Source organism: Erinaceus europaeus, chromosome 6 (genome assembly GCF_950295315.1).
Source record: "Erinaceus europaeus chromosome 6, mEriEur2.1, whole genome shotgun sequence".
NCBI classification, from domain to species: Eukaryota; Metazoa; Chordata; class Mammalia; order Eulipotyphla; family Erinaceidae; genus Erinaceus; species Erinaceus europaeus.
Window position 1 is genome coordinate 27,815,042 of NC_080167.1, and position 18,034 is coordinate 27,833,075.

General features: G+C 42.9%; 1 protein-coding gene and 1 non-coding gene across 2 annotated transcripts; both read left to right on the top strand.

Annotated features, from left to right (window-relative positions):
* Window positions 1-4,934: 4,934 nt before the first annotated feature.
* Window positions 4,935-17,583, top strand: TOMM20 (translocase of outer mitochondrial membrane 20). The gene is made up of 5 exons (XM_007522919.3): window positions 4,935-5,187; window positions 9,190-9,236; window positions 13,053-13,134; window positions 14,855-14,997; window positions 16,394-17,583. Exons 1-5 carry the CDS (start codon window positions 5,067-5,069, stop codon window positions 16,436-16,438), a joined length of 438 nt encoding a protein of 145 aa, XP_007522981.1. The 5' UTR covers window positions 4,935-5,066; the 3' UTR covers window positions 16,439-17,583.
* LOC132539180 (small nucleolar RNA SNORA14) lies at window positions 5,455-5,591 on the top strand. Its single transcript, XR_009550475.1, has one exon. It is a non-coding gene; the product is annotated as a small nucleolar RNA SNORA14 (small nucleolar RNA).
* Window positions 17,584-18,034: the final 451 nt, after the last annotated feature.

Consider the following 18,034-nt stretch of genomic DNA (forward strand, 5'->3'; position numbering starts at 1 on the left):
GGATAGAGACAGAGAAGTTGAGGAGGGGGAGACAGACACTTGCAAGTGGGGACCAGGGGCTTGAACCCAGGTCCTTGTGCATTGTAGTATGTACATTCAACCAGGTGTGCCACCACCTGGCCCCTGAACTTTCTTCTTCTTAATGTTTATTTAGTGCAGCCAGGCAGTGTCCGTTCCCCCACCTCCCCTGCTTATAAGGAAGAAGCTTCACAAATGAGGGTCTGCAAGTGTTTCTCTCCCTCTCCCCCATGGTAATCTCAATTTCATATATATATATATATATATATATATTACTGGATAGAGACAAAAATTGAAGGGGAACAGAGAGGGTGAGAGAACTGCAGCTTCATCACTTGTGTCCCCACCCTGCAGGTGGGGACCAGGGGCTTGAACGTGGGTTATTGTGCACTGTAATGTGTGTACTTAACCAGGTGTGCCACTATCTGGCCCAGTCTCAATTTCTCTGTATCTGTATAAATAAAATTTCTAAATGAAATAGAGAAAAAGGAAAAAATGGCTGCCAGGAGTAGTGGATTCATAATTCTGGCACCGAGCCACCAACCATAACCCTGGTGGAAATAAAAAAATAAATAAAATATTTAGTTATTTATGAGAAGAATGGAGTGGAGAACTAGCGTATCACTCTGGCGCATGCAATAATGGGGATCTGCCAGGTTTTTTGTTTTTTCTCCAGGGTTATTGTGGGGCTTGGTGCCTGCACTATGAATCCGCTGCTCCTGGAGGTGGCCATTTTTTTGTGTGTGTGTTGCCCTTGTTGTTTATCATTGTTGTTATTGTTGTCATTTATGATGTTGGATAAGGACAGAGAGAAATGGAGAGAGGCGGGGAAGACAGAAGGGGAGAGAAAGATAGACACCTGCAGACCTGCTTCACTGCCTGTGAAGCAGCCCCCCCCTGCAGGTGAGGAGCTGGGGGCTCAAACTGGGATCCTTACTCTGGTCCTTGTGCTTCACATCATGTGCACTTACCCGCTGAGCTACTGCCTGGCCCCCACACAGAAGTTTCTATGATAGTACTGGTGTCTGTTGCATGTGCTGTTGACTGATAGATATATTTTTTTTCTTTTTTAATATTTTCCCTTTTGTTGCCCTTGGTTTTGTTGTAGTTATTGTTGTTGTTGTTATCATTGTTAGATAGGACAGAGAGATATTTACTTTAATGAGAGAGAGGGAAAGGCAAGAAGGAAACAACTAGTCCACTGCTCAGCTCTAGTTGGGAATTGAACCAGGCACCTCAGAGCCTGAGGCATGAAAAACAGTTGTTTATGGTTAGATTATTCCACATCTATTAATGACTCCACTCACAAGCATGCCTAGGGGATTTCCAAGTTTCTTCTATTTCAGGGCTCTGTGCTTATATGGGTGTTTAGAAGTGGACAAGCAGTTTTTAGAAATGTGGTTAAAGGATTAAAACCATGGTGGTTGTGAGTCCTTTGGAAGAGTATGTTGCCTAGTGGCGTTTCACCAAAGCAAAGGACTCTGGGGAAGAAGGGAAAGTGATAGGATGGAGGGACATTGGTATACTGTTGTGTCTCCTAGAAACCAATCAAGGGGAGATGAAAGTTGTGCCTTTGTGTTAGACTGTAGTGTAAATAATTAACCTCTCCCAATAAAATAATTTTCAAAAATTACATATATGTGGCCTAGGTGAGGATGGGAGGGGATGGATACCTTGGTTATGCAGAGACTCATGCCTAACATTCTATGGCCTATGGTTCAATCCTCCATATCACCAAAAACGAGAGCTGAGCAGTACTCCGTTAAAAAAAAAAAAAAAGTGGGGGTGGTATCAGGCGATAGCGCAGTGGGTTAAGCGCACTGGCGAGAAGCGCAAAGACCAGAGTAAGGATCCCAGTTTGAGCCCCTGGCTCCCCACCTGCAGGGGAGTCGCTTCACAAGCGGTGAAGCACGTCTGCAGTTGTCTCTCTCTCTCTCCCCTTATCTGTCTTCCTTTCTTTTCTCCATTTCTCTCTGTCCTATCCAACAATGACAGCAATAATAATGACAACGATGGTAATAATAACAAGGGCAACTAAAGGGAAAAAATGGCCACCTCCAGGAAGCAGTGGATTCTTAGTGCAGGCACCGAGCCCTAGCAATAACCCTGGATGCACAATGTGGAAAAAAAAAAGAGGTCGGGCGGTTGTGCGGCGGGTTAAGTGTACGTGGCGCAAAGCGCAAGGACCGACATAAGAAACCCGGTTCGAGCCCCCAGCTCCCCACCTGCAGAGGAGTCACTTCACAAGCGGTGAAGTAGGTCTGCAGGTGTCTGTCTTTCTCTCCCTCGCTCTGTCTTCCCCTCCTCTCTCCATTTCTCTCTGTCCAACAATAATAATAACCACAACAAGGTTACAACAAGGGCAACAAAAGGCGGGGAAATTGGCCTCCAGGAGCAGTGGATTCATGGTGCAGGCACTGAGCCCCAGCAATAACCCTGGAGGCAAAAAAAAAAGAAAAAAAGAAATGGTCTGGGAGGTGGCACAGTGATAGGGCTTTGGACTCTCAAGCATGAGGTCCTAAATTCAATCCCTGGCAGCACATGTGCCAGACTGATGTCTGGTTCTTTCTCTTCTCTTTTCTCAATAATGAAATAAAATCTTTAAAAAAAGAAGAAGAAAAGAAAGTAGGCTGTGCGGTGGTGCACCGGGTTAAGTGAACATAGTACAGAGTGCAAGAATCCTGGTTGGGGCCTCGGGCTCCCCACCTGCAGGGAGGTTGCTTCACAAATGGTGAAGCAGTTTAGCAGTTATCTCTCCCCCCTCCCCTCCTCTCAATTTCTCCTGTCGTATCCAATAAATGAGGGGAAAAGATGGTCTCCAGGAGCAGTGGATTCCTAATACTGGCACTGAGCTCCAGTGATAATCCCGGAGGCAAATCTATATATCCGTCTGCATTGTAACTCATAGTATTGGCATCAATATTTGCATCATATTTACTGTGCGTAAGACTGATAGAGGGTGGGGGTAGATAGCATAGTGGTTATGCAAAGAGACTATCATGCCTAAGGCTGCAGAGTCCCAGGTTCAATTCCCCACCACCACTATAAGCCAGAGCTGAGTAGTACTCTTAAGAAAGAAAGAAAGAAAAAAAAAAGACTCAAGAGGATAGACAACACAACACTACTCTACTGTTCATAAAGATGGAGACAGAAAAGGGTAGCCTGTGATCCGGAAGGTGGTGCAGTGATAACGCTTTGGACTCTCAAGCATGAGGTCCTGAGTTCCATCCCCGGCAGCACATGTGCCAGAGTGATGTCTGGTTCTTTCTCTCCTATTTTTCTCATTAATAAGTAAGATCTTTTTTTTTTTTTTAAAGGACCACAACAAGGGCAACAAAAGGGGGGGGGAATGGCCTCCGGGAGCAGTGGATTCATGGTGTAGGCACGGGCCCCAGCAATAACCCTGGAGGCAAAAAAAATTGGGGGGAAAAATAGGGTAGCCTGCTCTTTATTCAGGACTTGTGATCTATTCAATTAATTTTTACTTTTCATTTTTGTTGCTGAAGTTTCACCACACCAGGCTGAGTTTTTCAGACAGAAAGACATAAGACATTACAGCACTGTAATTGTTCATTCCAAGTTTGATCCCTGGCATCGCATATGGGCCAGGCAGAGACACACCTGGTAGAGCATACACATTACAATGTGCAAAGACCCAGGTTCAAGCCCCCTGGTCCCAAATTGGGGGGGGGGGACTCATAAGCAATGAAATAAGTGCTGCAAGCCTCTCATTTCCCCTTTTATGTCTAGTCATAAACTAGAGCTGGGGCAGGGTTTAAATAGCATGACAGATTCAAGATCTTCCCTCCCCCCCACCTCCACTATCATAAGCCAGAGCTGAGCAGTGCTCTGGTAAAAATAAAGGGTGGGGGTAGATAGCACAATGGTTATGCAAAGAGACTGTCATGCCTGAGGCTCCAGAGTCCCAGGGTCAATCCCCCACACCACCATAAGCCAGAACTGAGCAGTGCTCTGATTCTTCTAGCGTTTGCCCTTCTTCCGTAGCCAGTCAACAGCGTCAGGTTGAGCCTGATGTAAAGTTTCGATAGCAGTTCCTGACACAAGCCGTGATGCCCAGGGAAGACAGAGTGGCCGGGAGGCCCAACTATTTCCTCAAGATCATCCAATTTCTGGATGATAACCAAAATGAATCATTGTGGAGTAGACAACATGGGCTCCAGTAGTAGAGTATAGTTGATCTGCATACCCTGCATTTCAAGGCCTGAGACTGAGGTCCCAGGTTCAATCTCCAGCACCACTATAAGCCAGAGCTAAGCAGTGCTCTGATGTATCTCTCTCCTTTCATCTTTTTCACTAAAACAAATTTTAATAATAGTTCTAAAAATGACTGAAACTATGCCTCACATATGGGTCGGCAAAAATAGCTCACTTGAAAAGTGCACCACAATGTGGTCCGAGAGGTGGCACAGTGATAAGGCTTTGGACTCTCAAGCATGAGGTCCTGAGTTCGATCCCCAGCAGCACATGTGCCAGAGTGATGTCTGGTTCTTTCTCTCTCCTCCTATCTTTCTCATAAGTAAATAAAATATTTTTAAAAAATAGTGTACCACTTTGCTATGTGTCAGACCCAGATTTCAGCCAGGCCAAGTTGATGTAAACTTCTGAAAAGTATCAGCCTAAGATAAAGTATTTGCACTCAGCAACCTCTCATCTCTGACAGAAACAAGATCTTTGCCAAATATAAAGTCTTTTGAGCTGTGCAGAAGCCACCTCACCCCCTCTATACATCACACTCTGACTTTTAAGGAAGCAAATCACCGCCACCAACGCCGCCAGCCGCCCCCTAAGCTTTCAGCCCGCAGCGACGAGTGCCCCAGCGCAGGCGCAGAAGCTGTGCAGGCGCTTCCACTCAGGCAGCGCCGCGGACGTCTCCGAGGACCTTGGTCGATTAGGGCCGGAAGTGGCGCGCGCTCGGCCTTTCCGCCTCGCTTGTGGCGGGCGTCAGGTCAGAGCGGCTTGGTCCGCTCTGGGTTCGCGGCCAACGTCTTCTTGTCGGACCTCTCCGACCCCACTCCGAGGGCGGGAAGATGGTGGGCCGGAACAGCGCCATCGCCGCGGGTGTCTGTGGGGCTCTCTTCATCGGGTACTGCATTTACTTCGACCGCAAGAGACGGAGTGACCCCAACTTCAAGAACAGGCTGCGAGAACGTGAGTGGCTCCCGCGCCCTTGTGCTGGCTGCTTCCTGGCGCGCGCCGGGCGCTCGTGTGGTGTCGCCGGCCCGGTGCTACTGCCCCGTGGTCCTGCACGGCTGCCTCCATTTTGGAGGAACACATCTTCCCATTTTGTCTTTCTCATTTCTACTTTCGGCCGTGTAGGTGCATTGTAATCGTTTCTTAAGCTAGTGAGTCTTTAAAACTTAATTACTATTATTAGCAGATCTGCGCTCGAGACCCAAATACCAACCCCCTCGTGTTGTGCATTCTTAAACCCTCTTGGCAGTTTCGTTCTCAACGCTTCCAAGATATGAGTGAATGCTATAGAAATTGGCAGGGGAGTCCAAAGGGCTGTGCTTCCTCCTGTGGCTCAGTCTTATTTCAGACCTGCGACACCTTCAGATGTTCCTGCACGGAGACTGTCGTACCTGCGGCACCTGAGGTCCCGGGTCCACTTTAAGTCCGAGCTGAGCAGTGCTCTGGTTTTAAAAAAAAAGGGGGGGGGACACGTATGAAACTTACTGGATTGCTCAGTCAAGTACAGTTTCTGAAGCTAACACTGGTATGTTACTAAGGTTCGGGACGTACAAAGCCGTGGCTGTTCTGCTTTAGCCTGGCTGTTGGCGGTGGACGCTCGGCCCACGTGGCTTCTGGCTGCCATGTTCGGGCACCCGCTCATCTGGACCGCGTGCAAGCGGGGAGCGAGCTCACCCGTCGGCTTTTAGGGGCGAGGGGCTGTAGTGATTGAGAATGGCTAGGGGCTGGGGAGGCAGCATAATAGTTCTGCAAAAGACTTGCATGCCTGAAGCTCCAAGGCTCCAGGTTCAATCCCCAGGACCTCCATAAGCCAGAGCTGGTGTTTCTCCTTCTCCCCCCTCCCCATACATGTTTCATTAATATAAATTAAAACATTTAAGAAAACACTTAGAGGGTTTCAGATGCTCGAGTATCCAGGCATAGGTTGGTCCAAATAAATAATGGACACACTCTACGAGTTTTCTTAGCTTGTAAAATGAATTTAGGCTGTATGTCTGACTGCTTTTTTTTTTAATGTATTTATTTATGAGAAAGATAGGAAAGAACCAGCCATCACTCTGATACATGTGCTGCCGGGGATCTAATCTAACTCCAGACCTCATGCTTGAAAGTCTAGTGCCTTAGCCACTGTGCCACCTCCCGGACCACACTGCCTGATTTTGTGTGAATTACTTATCTACAACTCCTGACATAAATCTGACCTTATTGGAGCTGGGGAATAACCTGCCTGTACTTTCAAAGATTGTGAGAATAACAGAAATACGAAGTTATATTTAAAAGGTGGATTAGTGTGGTCCAGGAGGTGGCACAGTAGATAAGCGTTAGACTCTCAAGCGTGAGGTTCCCAAGTTCAGTTCCCGGCAGCACATGTACCAGAGTGATAGCTGGTTCTTTCTCTTTCCTGCTATCCTTCTCGTGAATAAATAAAATGTATTTTTTAAGTGGATTAGTGCTTTCTTTGGATAATGCAGTCCCATTGTTGAATGAAAACTATATGGATATATATTTTTAATATTTATTCTCCTTTGTTGCCCTTGTTTTATTGTAGTTATTCTTGTCGTTGTTGGATAGGACAGAAAGAGAGGAAGGGAAGACGGGGAGAGAAAGACACCTGCAGACCTGCTTCACTGCTTGTGAAGTGACTCCCTTGCAGGTGGGGACCCCGGGGGCTCGAACCGGGATCCTTACGCTGGTTCTTCCGCTTTGCGCCACGTGCGCTTAACCCACTGCTCTACCTGCCAGACTCCCAAAGACTTTTTTTTTTTTTTAACCAGAGCACTGTTCAGTTCTGGCAAAGATTAATTTATAAGAATCAAAGCACGATGCTACTTCCCAGGCTGCAAAAACTGATTTTTGATTGAAATCATTTGATGGTCTCTTGAGTAAATACAATTTAAATTCACTAAATTGTTGAGTTGTATGGTTAAGGTTAGATATGGGTTTTTGATGGAGTCTCTCTTTTTTTCTTCCATTGCTGAAATTATCAGGACTCTTAAAGCATGATGTTTTTGTTAGTAAAGTATTGAGAAGTGAACTGAGTGGCCTCCTGGTCCCAGCTGCATAGCTCTCCAGTTCTCACATCTTATTGCTTGTTTTAGTGGGTGAGCTAGCTGTCTCTCAGCCCTTTAAGCATATGTATATATTTTTTATCAATGTAAATAGTCATCAGGAGGAGTCAGGGATATCTGTGCAGTAGTATGAAGAAAACATGATGCAAGAGGTCTCAGGCTCAATTCTAGGCACCAATAGCCCAGGGTGGTACTGTTCTCCCCACTCCCCCCATGGGGGGACAACTTCAGGAGCTGCTGTAGATGTCTCTTTCCTATCTCCAACCCACCAACCCCCCCCCATGTCTATCGAAAAAGGAAGGGAAAAAGAAATGGCCACTGGGAGTGGTGGATTCCTCCTACAGACACCCAGTTCCAGCCTTAGCCCTACTGGCAATAAAAAAAAACAAAGTAATATGTAATCAGTATCAAACTGTTATAAGGTTTATTTTAGCTATGAGACCTCTTTTCTTGCCTCTAGGACTTGGCTGTTTATCTTCCCCAAGATCAGCCGGCTAGTAAGTGGAAAGGACACAGAACCTTTGCTTTCACTGTGCCAGTATCCTTTACTTGAGTTTACAATGAAACAGCAATTTAGTGTCTACTATTGATTAATTGTTGGTTAAGATTTTAAGCAGTGCTTACTAAGGTTTGTGGTGTTGCTAGTTTATATCAGATACAAAACAAACCAAAAAGGAATTTACATTAAATTAAGAATATGGGGGGGGGGTATTTTTACCAGAGCACTAATCAGCTCTAGCTTGTGGTGGGGGTTGGGAGGGTTAAACCTGGGACTTGAGAGCCTCAGGCATGAGAGTCTGTTTGCATAACCATTATGCTGTCTACCCCCACCCATTAATTAGCAGTATATCTTTTAAGCATTATATTCTTTTTTTTTTTTTTAGCCAAGTGTAAGACCTCTTAACGTTGGTGGTTTAGTTATTACATCAGTTTTGTGTCCTTTAAAGGCTGGAGGGGGGGTGAGAGGAACTTGATTTGCTTGTGATAATTTCTGGGGAGATTCTGCTGTTGTAATTGCTGTCTATTCTGTATTGTTGATCCTGGATGCTCTAGAGGGAGGGAAGGTTCCTGTGCAGAAATGTCACATTGCTCATGACACATTGACCACAGATACTGGTGACCTTGACACATGACTACCAGAGAAGCAGAGAGAGCCCAAGAGTCCAGAATGCTTGCTTGCTGTCTTGCCACTAGGGTTGTCTCTTGGGCTCAGTGCTGCTACTACAGTCTGCCCTCCCCCCCCCTTTTTTTCTTTGATAGGACAGAAAATAGTTGAGATTGGGGGTGATAGGCCCATGCACTTGTGAAGGCCTGTCCCCTCCTTTTTTATTGCCTCTAGTCACTATGAATCCTCTATGAGTCCTCTGCTTCTGGCAATCACCCTCTCCCCTTCCCCCCTTTTATTGGATAGACAGAAATTGGGAAAGAGGGAGAAAGACAACTTGCAGGATTGAAGTGGCTCCCCTGAAGGTGGGGGACTAGGGGTGTGAACCTGGATCCTTGCATGGGCCTTAACACTTAGTGCTTATGGCCAATTAACCAGGTATGTCCTGTCTGTCCCCTTTTCAAAAAATATTTTATTTATAAATTGGATAGAGCCTGAAGAGAGAAGGGGGAGAGAAAGATACTGCATTTGGCAGAGCCAGCCAGAAATGGAGAGGGAAAGAGGTGTTAGAGATACCTGTAGAATTGCTTCGCCAATCACAAAGCTTTCCTCCTGCAGGTAGGGACTGGGGGTTCAAACCCCATCCTTGCACATTGTAACATGTGCAATCGATCAATCAAGTGCGCCACCACCCGGCCCCCCAAGAATGTTTTCTGAATAGAATAAATGTCATTGCGTAGCTTTTAATTCTTGTTTCAAGAATAAATTGAAAATATTTTCTTGCAGGAAGAAAGAAGCAAAAGCTTGCTAAGGAGAGAGCGGGACTTTCTAAGGTAATGATCAAATCTATTTTTTATTTTTTTCCAGAGCAGTGTCCAGCTCTGGTTTATGGTTAGTGTTAGGGACCTCAGCCTCAAGCATGAATATCTTTTTGCATATCCTTTGTTCTATTTGTTTAGCCCATTTCATAGATACAATTATTTTAAGCTACTTCAATGTAATTAGCTAACCTAGATAGCCAATAGCAGGGAACTATCCACAGTTGCCTGTAAGAGATCCTAGGTTTTCTCAAAAATCATTGTGAAAAGGCTGACCTCCATGTGCTGTGTATTTTTCCTTTCTGCTGCTGCTATTTTAAAATAATTGTGTGTGTATGTAGATTTAACAGCTGAGAACAAGAGTATATGCAGTGCCTGGGATCAAACTTGGGGCATTGTTCAAAAGTCCCATATTCTGCTCTGCTCTTCAGTTGCTATATTATTTGTAGGAATAGTTAATTCACCTCATCTCAGGCTATTGGGTCATTCATTAGTTGTTATATTTCAGGGACAATAAGATGATGGTATCCAAAAGACACATCAAGAAATTAGGGCTTTCTCTTTTTTATTATATTTTATTTTCCCTTTTGTTGCCCCCTTTTTTTTATTGTTGTAGTTATTATTATTGATGTCATCATTGTTAGATAGGACAGAGAGAAATGGAAAGAGGAGGGGGAGAAAGACACCTGCAGACTTGCTTCACTGTCTGTGAAGAAACTCCCCTGTAGGTGGGGAGCGGGGGGGATCCTGATGTCAGCCACTGCGCCTCACTTTGCACCGCATGCACTTACGCCCTGTGCAACCACCCAACTTCCAGGACTTTCTCTTTTTCCTGGGGCCTCACATGTGTACTGTACAGCAGGCTCAAAACCTCTGAACAAAAGCCACCAGGCTAATTTTTTCTTTATTTTTTTATATTTATTCCCTTTTGTTGCCCTTGTTTTTTATTGTTGTAGCTATTGTTGCTGTTATTGATGTGTTCTTATTTTTTTTAACTATCTTCATTTATTGGATAGATAGCCAGAAATCGAGAGGGAAGGGGGAGATAGAGAGGGAGAGAGCTGCCTGCAGCACTGCTCCACCACTCGAAGCTTTCCCCCTGCAGGTGGGGACGCTTTCCCTGTTTCCCCCTTCTCAATCTCTATCCAGTAATAAATACTTAAAAAAGAAAGAAAGAAAGAACCAGATATTGCTCTGGCACATGTGCTGCCCAGCTTTGTACTTAGGACCTCATGCTTATCTTTATTGGATAGAGACAGCCAGAAATCAAAAAGAAGGGAGTGGTGGAGAGGGAGGGAAGGAGAGAGAGACCTGCAGCATGGCTTCACCATTCACAAAGCTTTCCTCCTGCAGGTGGGGACTGGGGGGATTGAACACGTGCCCTCAACCAGGTGCACCACCACCTGGCCCCATCATCATATGGGTACTGGATAAGCATGCATATATATATATATACACACACATCTTACAGGCATGACCTGCCTTATTAACTCCAATTATGTTTACTCTGCAAATCCTGGCCCTAATTACCCTAAGGAAGTATGCATAATTCAGGGATATCACATAAAATAGACTTCATGCTCCCTGAAGGCCCGCTGACCACTATCTTTATTTTCCTTGATAGGGCCAACACACCTGGGAGCTGGAGACAGGACTGGAGATAACAGATTTTTTTTTTTGTCTTGTATAATGCTTAGCTGTTAGTAATTAAGAAAAGTAGTTCAGCAGAGAAATGACTGGCATTGTGATTCAGAAGTGTATAAGAAATCAGGCATTTTCCAACAGTGCTATTCCCATATGGTACCAAACCTTGAACTTGGTAAGTCATATACTCTAGCAGGAGACCCATCTCAAGCTTCTCAGCCAGTTGTTTTGAAGTAGTAAAGCACAAGCTATCAGAGGAGGGGATGGGATACGGAGTTCTGGTGGTGGGAATTGTGTGGAGTTGTACCCCTCTTATCCTATGGTTTTGTCAGTGTTTCCTTTTTATAAATAAATTTAAAAAAAGATTATTCATACCCGCTGGTTCAGAATTCTACCAGCTGACTTTATTTTTAGTTGTATATGTGGATGTTGATAAAAGGTTTTTCTGCCCATTTTTTATTTTCATAGATCCTGCATCATGATTATTTTTATTTTTTAATTATTATTTTAAAAAAATATTTATTTTATTTATTCATTCGCTTTTGTTGCCCTTGTTGTTTTATTGTTGTAGTTATTATTGTTGTTGTCGTTGTTGGATAGGACAGAGAGAAATGGAGAGAGGAGGGGAAGACAGAGAGGAGGGGAGAAAGATAGACACCTGCAGACCTGCTTCACCGCCTTTGAAGCGACTCCCCTGCAGGTGGGGAGCCGGGGTTCGAACCGGGATCCTTATGTCGGTCCTTGTGCTTTGCGCCACCTGTGCTTAACCCGCTGCGCTACAGCCCGACTCCCCATGATTATTTTTAATGATTATATAGGGTTATCTACTTGATAAAAGTATTATATGGCTTGTGTAAGTAAATTAAGTAAATATTACTAAGTACTTTTTTTTTTGCCAGGACATTGCTCAGCTCTCGTTTATGGTGGTGCAGGGATTGAACCTGGGGCTCTGCAGTCTCAGGCATGAGAGTCTCTTTACTAACGATCATGCTATCTACCCCTGCCTGTGTGTTTTTTCTTTCCTCCCTTTATGGAGCATCAGGGAGTGAGTTTAATTTTTTTATACTTAGAGATAGAAGCTTGGGGGCGGTGGTAACACATCTGGTCGAGCACACTTATTAGTGTGCTAGGGTCCGGGTTCAAACACCCAGGTGGTCCCCAACTGCAGGGACGGACTAAATTTCATGAGTGGTAAAGCATTGCTATGCTGCAGGTTTCTCTCTTTCCCAGTCAATTTCTGTCTATATCGAAGTAAATAAAAAGAGCTATAGACTTTTAAAAAATTTATTTATAAAAAGGAAACATTGACTAAACCATAGGATAAGAGGGGTACAACTCAATTCCTACCACCAGAGCTCTGTATCTCATGGTACAGACTTTTTTTTTAAGAATTTTAAAAAAAAATATTTATTGTTGTAGTTATTGTTGTTATTGACGTCATCATTGTTGAATAGGACAGAAATGGAGAAGACAGAAAGGGGGAGAGAAAGATAGACAACTGCAGACCTGCTTCACCGCTTGTGAAGCAACTCCCTTGCAGGTGAGGAGCCGGGGGCTCTAACCGGGATCCTTATGCAGGTCCTTGCACTTTGCACCACGTGTGCTTAACTCGCTGCGCTATTGCCGGACTCCTAGTACATACTTTTATCAGAACACTGGCGTATGATAAAGTTCAACTTTGGCTTGTAGGGGGATTGAACCTGGAAGCCTCATTATGTGGGAGTCTTGCATAATCATTATGCTGTCTCCTTTGCCAACTTGGAAATAAGAGGGAAGAGGAGGCACTGTGGAATTCCCTGGTGTTTCCATTTGGAAATACCATTTTGTCCAGTGAGTTAAGCTGAGTATAAGCAAAGCCCATGGGTCTGGAGAGCAGGCCTGGATCAACAGTTGCTGACCTTGCACCTGCATAACCACTCAGGACCCCAGAGCAAACCTACAAGGACTGATTTTTCTTGGCATTTATTTATTTCTAGACACTAAATCGTGCTGGTGCTGTGGACAGGGTGTTGTACTTTTAAACATTAGTTCCCAAGTTTGATCCACAGCATTGCATGTACTAGACTGGTGTCTGTATTATTCTTTTTCTCTTTTAATTAAAAAAAAAGGCCTTTTTACTTAAATCATTTTAAATTAATTAAACAATTAGAAGACACCAGTGAATTTAAATGTTCTATTTCCGAACAGTTACCTGACCTTAAAGATGCTGAGGCTGTTCAGAAGTTCTTCCTTGAAGAAATACAACTTGGTGAAGAGCTACTAGCCCAAGGTAGGTCATTTTAGTTAATGTGCAGATTTTATTGAGAATAAATATTGTGTCTTGGGAAATTATTAAGTAGATTGAGCATTGCACTTAGAAACTTGAGGTCCTCACCAAGGGCAACAAAAGGGAAAATAAATAAATATTTAAAAAATTTAAAAAGAAAGAAACTTGAGGTCTTGAGTTCACTTCCCAGCCTTGCACATATCAGAATGTTCATTTTCAATTTTCTCTCTCCAAAGGTGGGTTTGGTGTGGCTTTTTTTGTTTGTTTTTTTAATTACTGGAACTCTGTCTTATGGCGGTAGAGGGGTAATTTCGAACTTCACAGATTCAGGCATGAGTCTCTGCATAACTACTGTGCTGTTCCCCTATTCTCCCATAGGCCTTTTTAAAAGAAATAGAAATATGAGATTTGTCATAGTTCAAAATACTTGGTTTCAGATATGCATGATAAGGAGAACTAAGTACTTAAGCTTAACAAATGAGGTAACATGTAATTTAGAGAATATAGGCCCAGGTGGTGGCACAACTGGTCAACCACACACTACAGTACAAAGACCTGGGTTCAAGCCCCTGGTTCCTACCTGCAGGGGGAAAGCTACACAAGCGGTGAAGCATGGCTGCAGGTGTCTCTTGTCTCTTTTCCTTTTTATCTCTCCCCTCCCCTCTCAATTTCTATCTATCCAGTGATAAATAAAATAAAAGAGAATATAGTCTTAGTATTTTGTATAACTGAATGAAGGGGAGAAGAGACTAATAATATCATTTGCTTGGTCAGACTTTCACAGTCCATATAAAAATAGTTGCAACTGGGAGGCGGGCTGTAGCGCAGCGGGTTACATGCAGGTGATGCAAAACTAAAGGATCGGTGTAAGGTCGCTTCACAAGCTGTGAAGCAGGTCTGCAGGTCTCTTTCTCTTCCCCTCTCTGTTTTTCCTCATCCCTCTCCATTTCTTTCTGTCCTATCCAACAATGATGACAACAGTAATAACTACAACAAAACAACAAGGTCAGGGGCCAGGTAGGTGGTGGCGCACCTGGTTAAGCGCACACATTACAGTGCCAAGGACCCAGGTTCAAGCCCCTGGTCCCCACCTGCAGGGGGAAAGCTTTCACAAGTGGTGAAGCGGGGCTGTAGATGTCTGTTTCTCTCCCTCTCTATCTCATCCTCCCCTCCACCAAAGTGAGTGAAACCATCTGGTTGTTGTCTTTCACCAAAAAGACACAATATCATCTTTCTTGATTGCAGCGTATTATTCCATGGACTATATATCCCATTATTTTAGCCAGTCATCTGTTGATGGGTATTTAGGTTGCTTCCACTTTGAGCTCTTAACAAATAATGCAGCTATGAACGTAGGGGTTCATATGCCCCCCCCCCTGCATCCAGAGTTATCACTGGGGCTTGATGTTTGCACTACGAATCCACTGCTCCTGGAGACTTATTTTTTTCCTTTTGCTGCCCTTGTTTATTGTTGTTGTTATTGCTGTCATTGTTGGGGAAAGAAAGGTGCAGACCTTCACCACCTGTGAGTTGAAACGACACACTCCCCCACCCCCTGCATGTGGGGAGTTGGGGCCTCAAACTGGGATCTTTGAGTCGCTTAATCCATTATGCTGGCGCCTGGCTGTGGCCCCCCCATGTCACTTCTAATTAGTATTTGAGTGATCACTAGGTAAGTGGCGAAGGTATTTTAATTACATGTTGTTTTATGCAAATTTGACAGGTGAATATGAGAAAGGTGTGGACCATCTGACAAATGCGATTGCTGTGTGTGGACAGCCACAGCAGTTACTGCAGGTGTTACAGCAGACTCTTCCACCACCAGTGTTCCAGATGCTTCTGACTAAGCTTCCAACGATTAGTCAGGTAAGCATTTCAAGGTGCACACATGTGTATGTGTGTGTGTATTTGTAGTGGAATCTGTAGATTAAATGTTTGGGGATTTTTTTTTTTTGGAGTTTTTTTTTTTTTTATATATTTTTCCCTTTTGTTGCCCTTGTTGTTTTATTGTAGTTATTATTGTTGTCGTTGTTGGATAGGACAGAGAGAGATGGAGAAAGGAGGAGAGAAAGATAGACACCTGTAGACCTGCTTCACCACCTGTGAAGCAACTCCCCTGCAGGTGGGGAGTTGGGGGCTTGAACTGGGATCCTTACACTGGTACTTGTGTTTCGCACCACGTGCGCTTAACCCGCTGACCCCTTCTTTCTTAACTCCGCCTCTCCCCCATGAATGGATAAATACTTCTTTCAGTAATTTCCTGATTACTTTTATGAGACCATGATAAGGTTAATGATAAACCTAGCTGGCATACCCTGGAAATTAGGTGTTTGGGATGATGGCCTACCACTGATCTCACTTGTCAAAAGGTCCCATTGCATCTCCTTTGGCAAAGGTACACTTTGAGTTTGGAACTATATCTGTTCCATGTTTTAATTTTCTCAGTTGATGTAATTAAAGTTAAAATGATAAGTTTGAAAGTGACTATCAAGAAGAGTTCCCAACCTTTTAATGATAAAGAGTTGAAAAACAAAAAGAGTTACTTGGTCTGGCTCCTTTTTATTTAGTTGCTTAACTATATTGGAATCCTCTGTTTAGTAATACCAGCTCTTTGAAAAAAGCTCTTAGAAATTTGACCTGAGTGCAGGGATAGATAGTATAATGGTTATGCAAAGACACTCATGCCCAAGGCTCCCAGGGTCAATCCCACCACCACCACAAGCCAAAGCTCTTTATATGGTTGTCACGTTTTATCTGAAAGTGTTTTTAACACGCTTATTTCTTGTATAATGAAGACGAGCATTTTCATACCAAAAGGGAAATGTTTGGGGTATGGAATGATTGATAACTAACCAGTATTATAAGTTAAAGATGTATTTGAAATAATGAAATTTTGCTTGTATGAAAAATTTTTGTTGGCAAAAAATAGGATGTTGTCTGGTTGTCTTTTAAGTTTGGGTTATTTCTGTTTGGGACCCTCTGGGCTTCTTGAACCTTTGTGCCTTTGATATTGTCTAGACTAGAGAAGTTCTGAGCTATTAAGTCCTGAAGAATGCTTTCTTCCCCTCCCTCTCTTTCTTCCTCTGGTAATAATAATCATGTATGGTATAATGTTATTGACTTTATTAACTTGATCTTTGAAATGGTGTATAAAATGTTTAAGTATTAAAATTTTTCAGAGTAAGTAAATTTTTGCAGGATTTATACCTACAATACTTTTTTTTTTGATGGATTTTTCTCTCTTTCTTTCCCCCCCCCCCAGAAAATTGTGAGTGCTCAAAGTTTGGCTGAAGATGACGTGGAATGAGAAACAAATGTTAACATAATCCAGTTTAAAGTTTTCGAACCCTTAACTTAGAAGATGAACAGCTTGAGGGGGGAAAGGGCAAATACACTTCATTATGAACTGTCCTACACGGAAATCTACCAAAGTTAATTTTTACTTTGTGTAGAATCACTTGTCTCTTATTTATTTTTCCCAGTGAAAAGGTGTATTTTGATAGCTTTTCATTTTATAAATACACTATGAGTTACTGAAATATCATGGACTTGTTTATTCTGAAATCTGTGATTGTATATAAATTGGCACATTACTTACATTAAAATACTTAGTACTCAGTTTTAATAGGCAAGGAAAGTATAACAGAAAGCTGAAGAGTGCACTTTTTAAAAACAGAACATTTTGCTAATAGATAAGAAGACTTGAACTTGACTGGGTTTATTAAACTGAGCTTTAAAAAAAAACTTGAGGTCATTTGATCTCTTATGTATGTGAGATGCCCTTCTGTGCTTATATATTAACTCCACCCTGTCCTGTGTTGTCAGTCTTGACCCCCCACCCCATTTTTAAATCAGTGAGCCTAGTATATTCAGGATGATCATCTTGTACTGTATATATGGAAATCACACTGGTGATGAGTATACATATGTATAGCCCTAATCTGACCATATGAACTTTGCCGGCTAACACCTATCCCTCTTTCCTCACTTATAAAATGAGGAAATTGGACAACTAACTCAGAAGTGTTCCTTTCAGCTTCTATTTTTTTTAGTTCTGTTTAGCACCTTCAAATCCAGCCTTCTGAGGGATGTATTTGTTCAATGACCAGGCCATGCATTATATACACACACATGTCCATCCTGACTTTTGCATGCTTGCCTAACAGTACTTCTGACCTGATTTTCTTAAGGTATGTTGTATTGATATTTGACTGAAATCGTATAATCTATCATTACCCTTGTAAATTAATCTGAAAATCCTTTAAGTTAACTGTATCTCCCTAAGTCTTCACTGTGGTTCATTTATCTTGTAATAAGAATAAGGTATAACCTTATGTGTTAAGACTTAAAGAATAGAGGTAATGGGGAACCTCTTATTCTCAAAATAATGGTCTGTGTTCACAGATTCAGTGTCAGACCTGCAAATAAAGATCTTTGGTGTCATCTGTTGAATTGAGCATTGTGTTTTATTGTATTTATGAAACTGATAAAAATGAGGTTTCCAAAACCTTTGTTTTACTTAAACTTTTTTGTAACCATGGGTTTTTGTAGTGATTATGGTAGAGTAGAATCTGAAAATTTTTTTTAATATATAGAGAGGCAGAGACCGTAGATAGCATCAAATCTTTCTTTGCCAAGTAGAGCAGGCTTAGTACTTTTCTATAAAGTAGGACATTAGTCTATGTGATTCAGAATTGATTAAATAATGATTGACAAGACTGTAGGACAAGAGGGGTACAGTTCCACATCTCATCCTCCACTGGAAGCTTTCCTATTCTTTATGCCTCTGGGAGCATGGACCCAGTATAATTATGGGGTGCAGAAGGCGAAAGGCCTTGCTTCTGTAATTACTTTTCCACTGGGCCTGGGGGATGGTAGATCTATCCATATTCCCTGCCTGTTT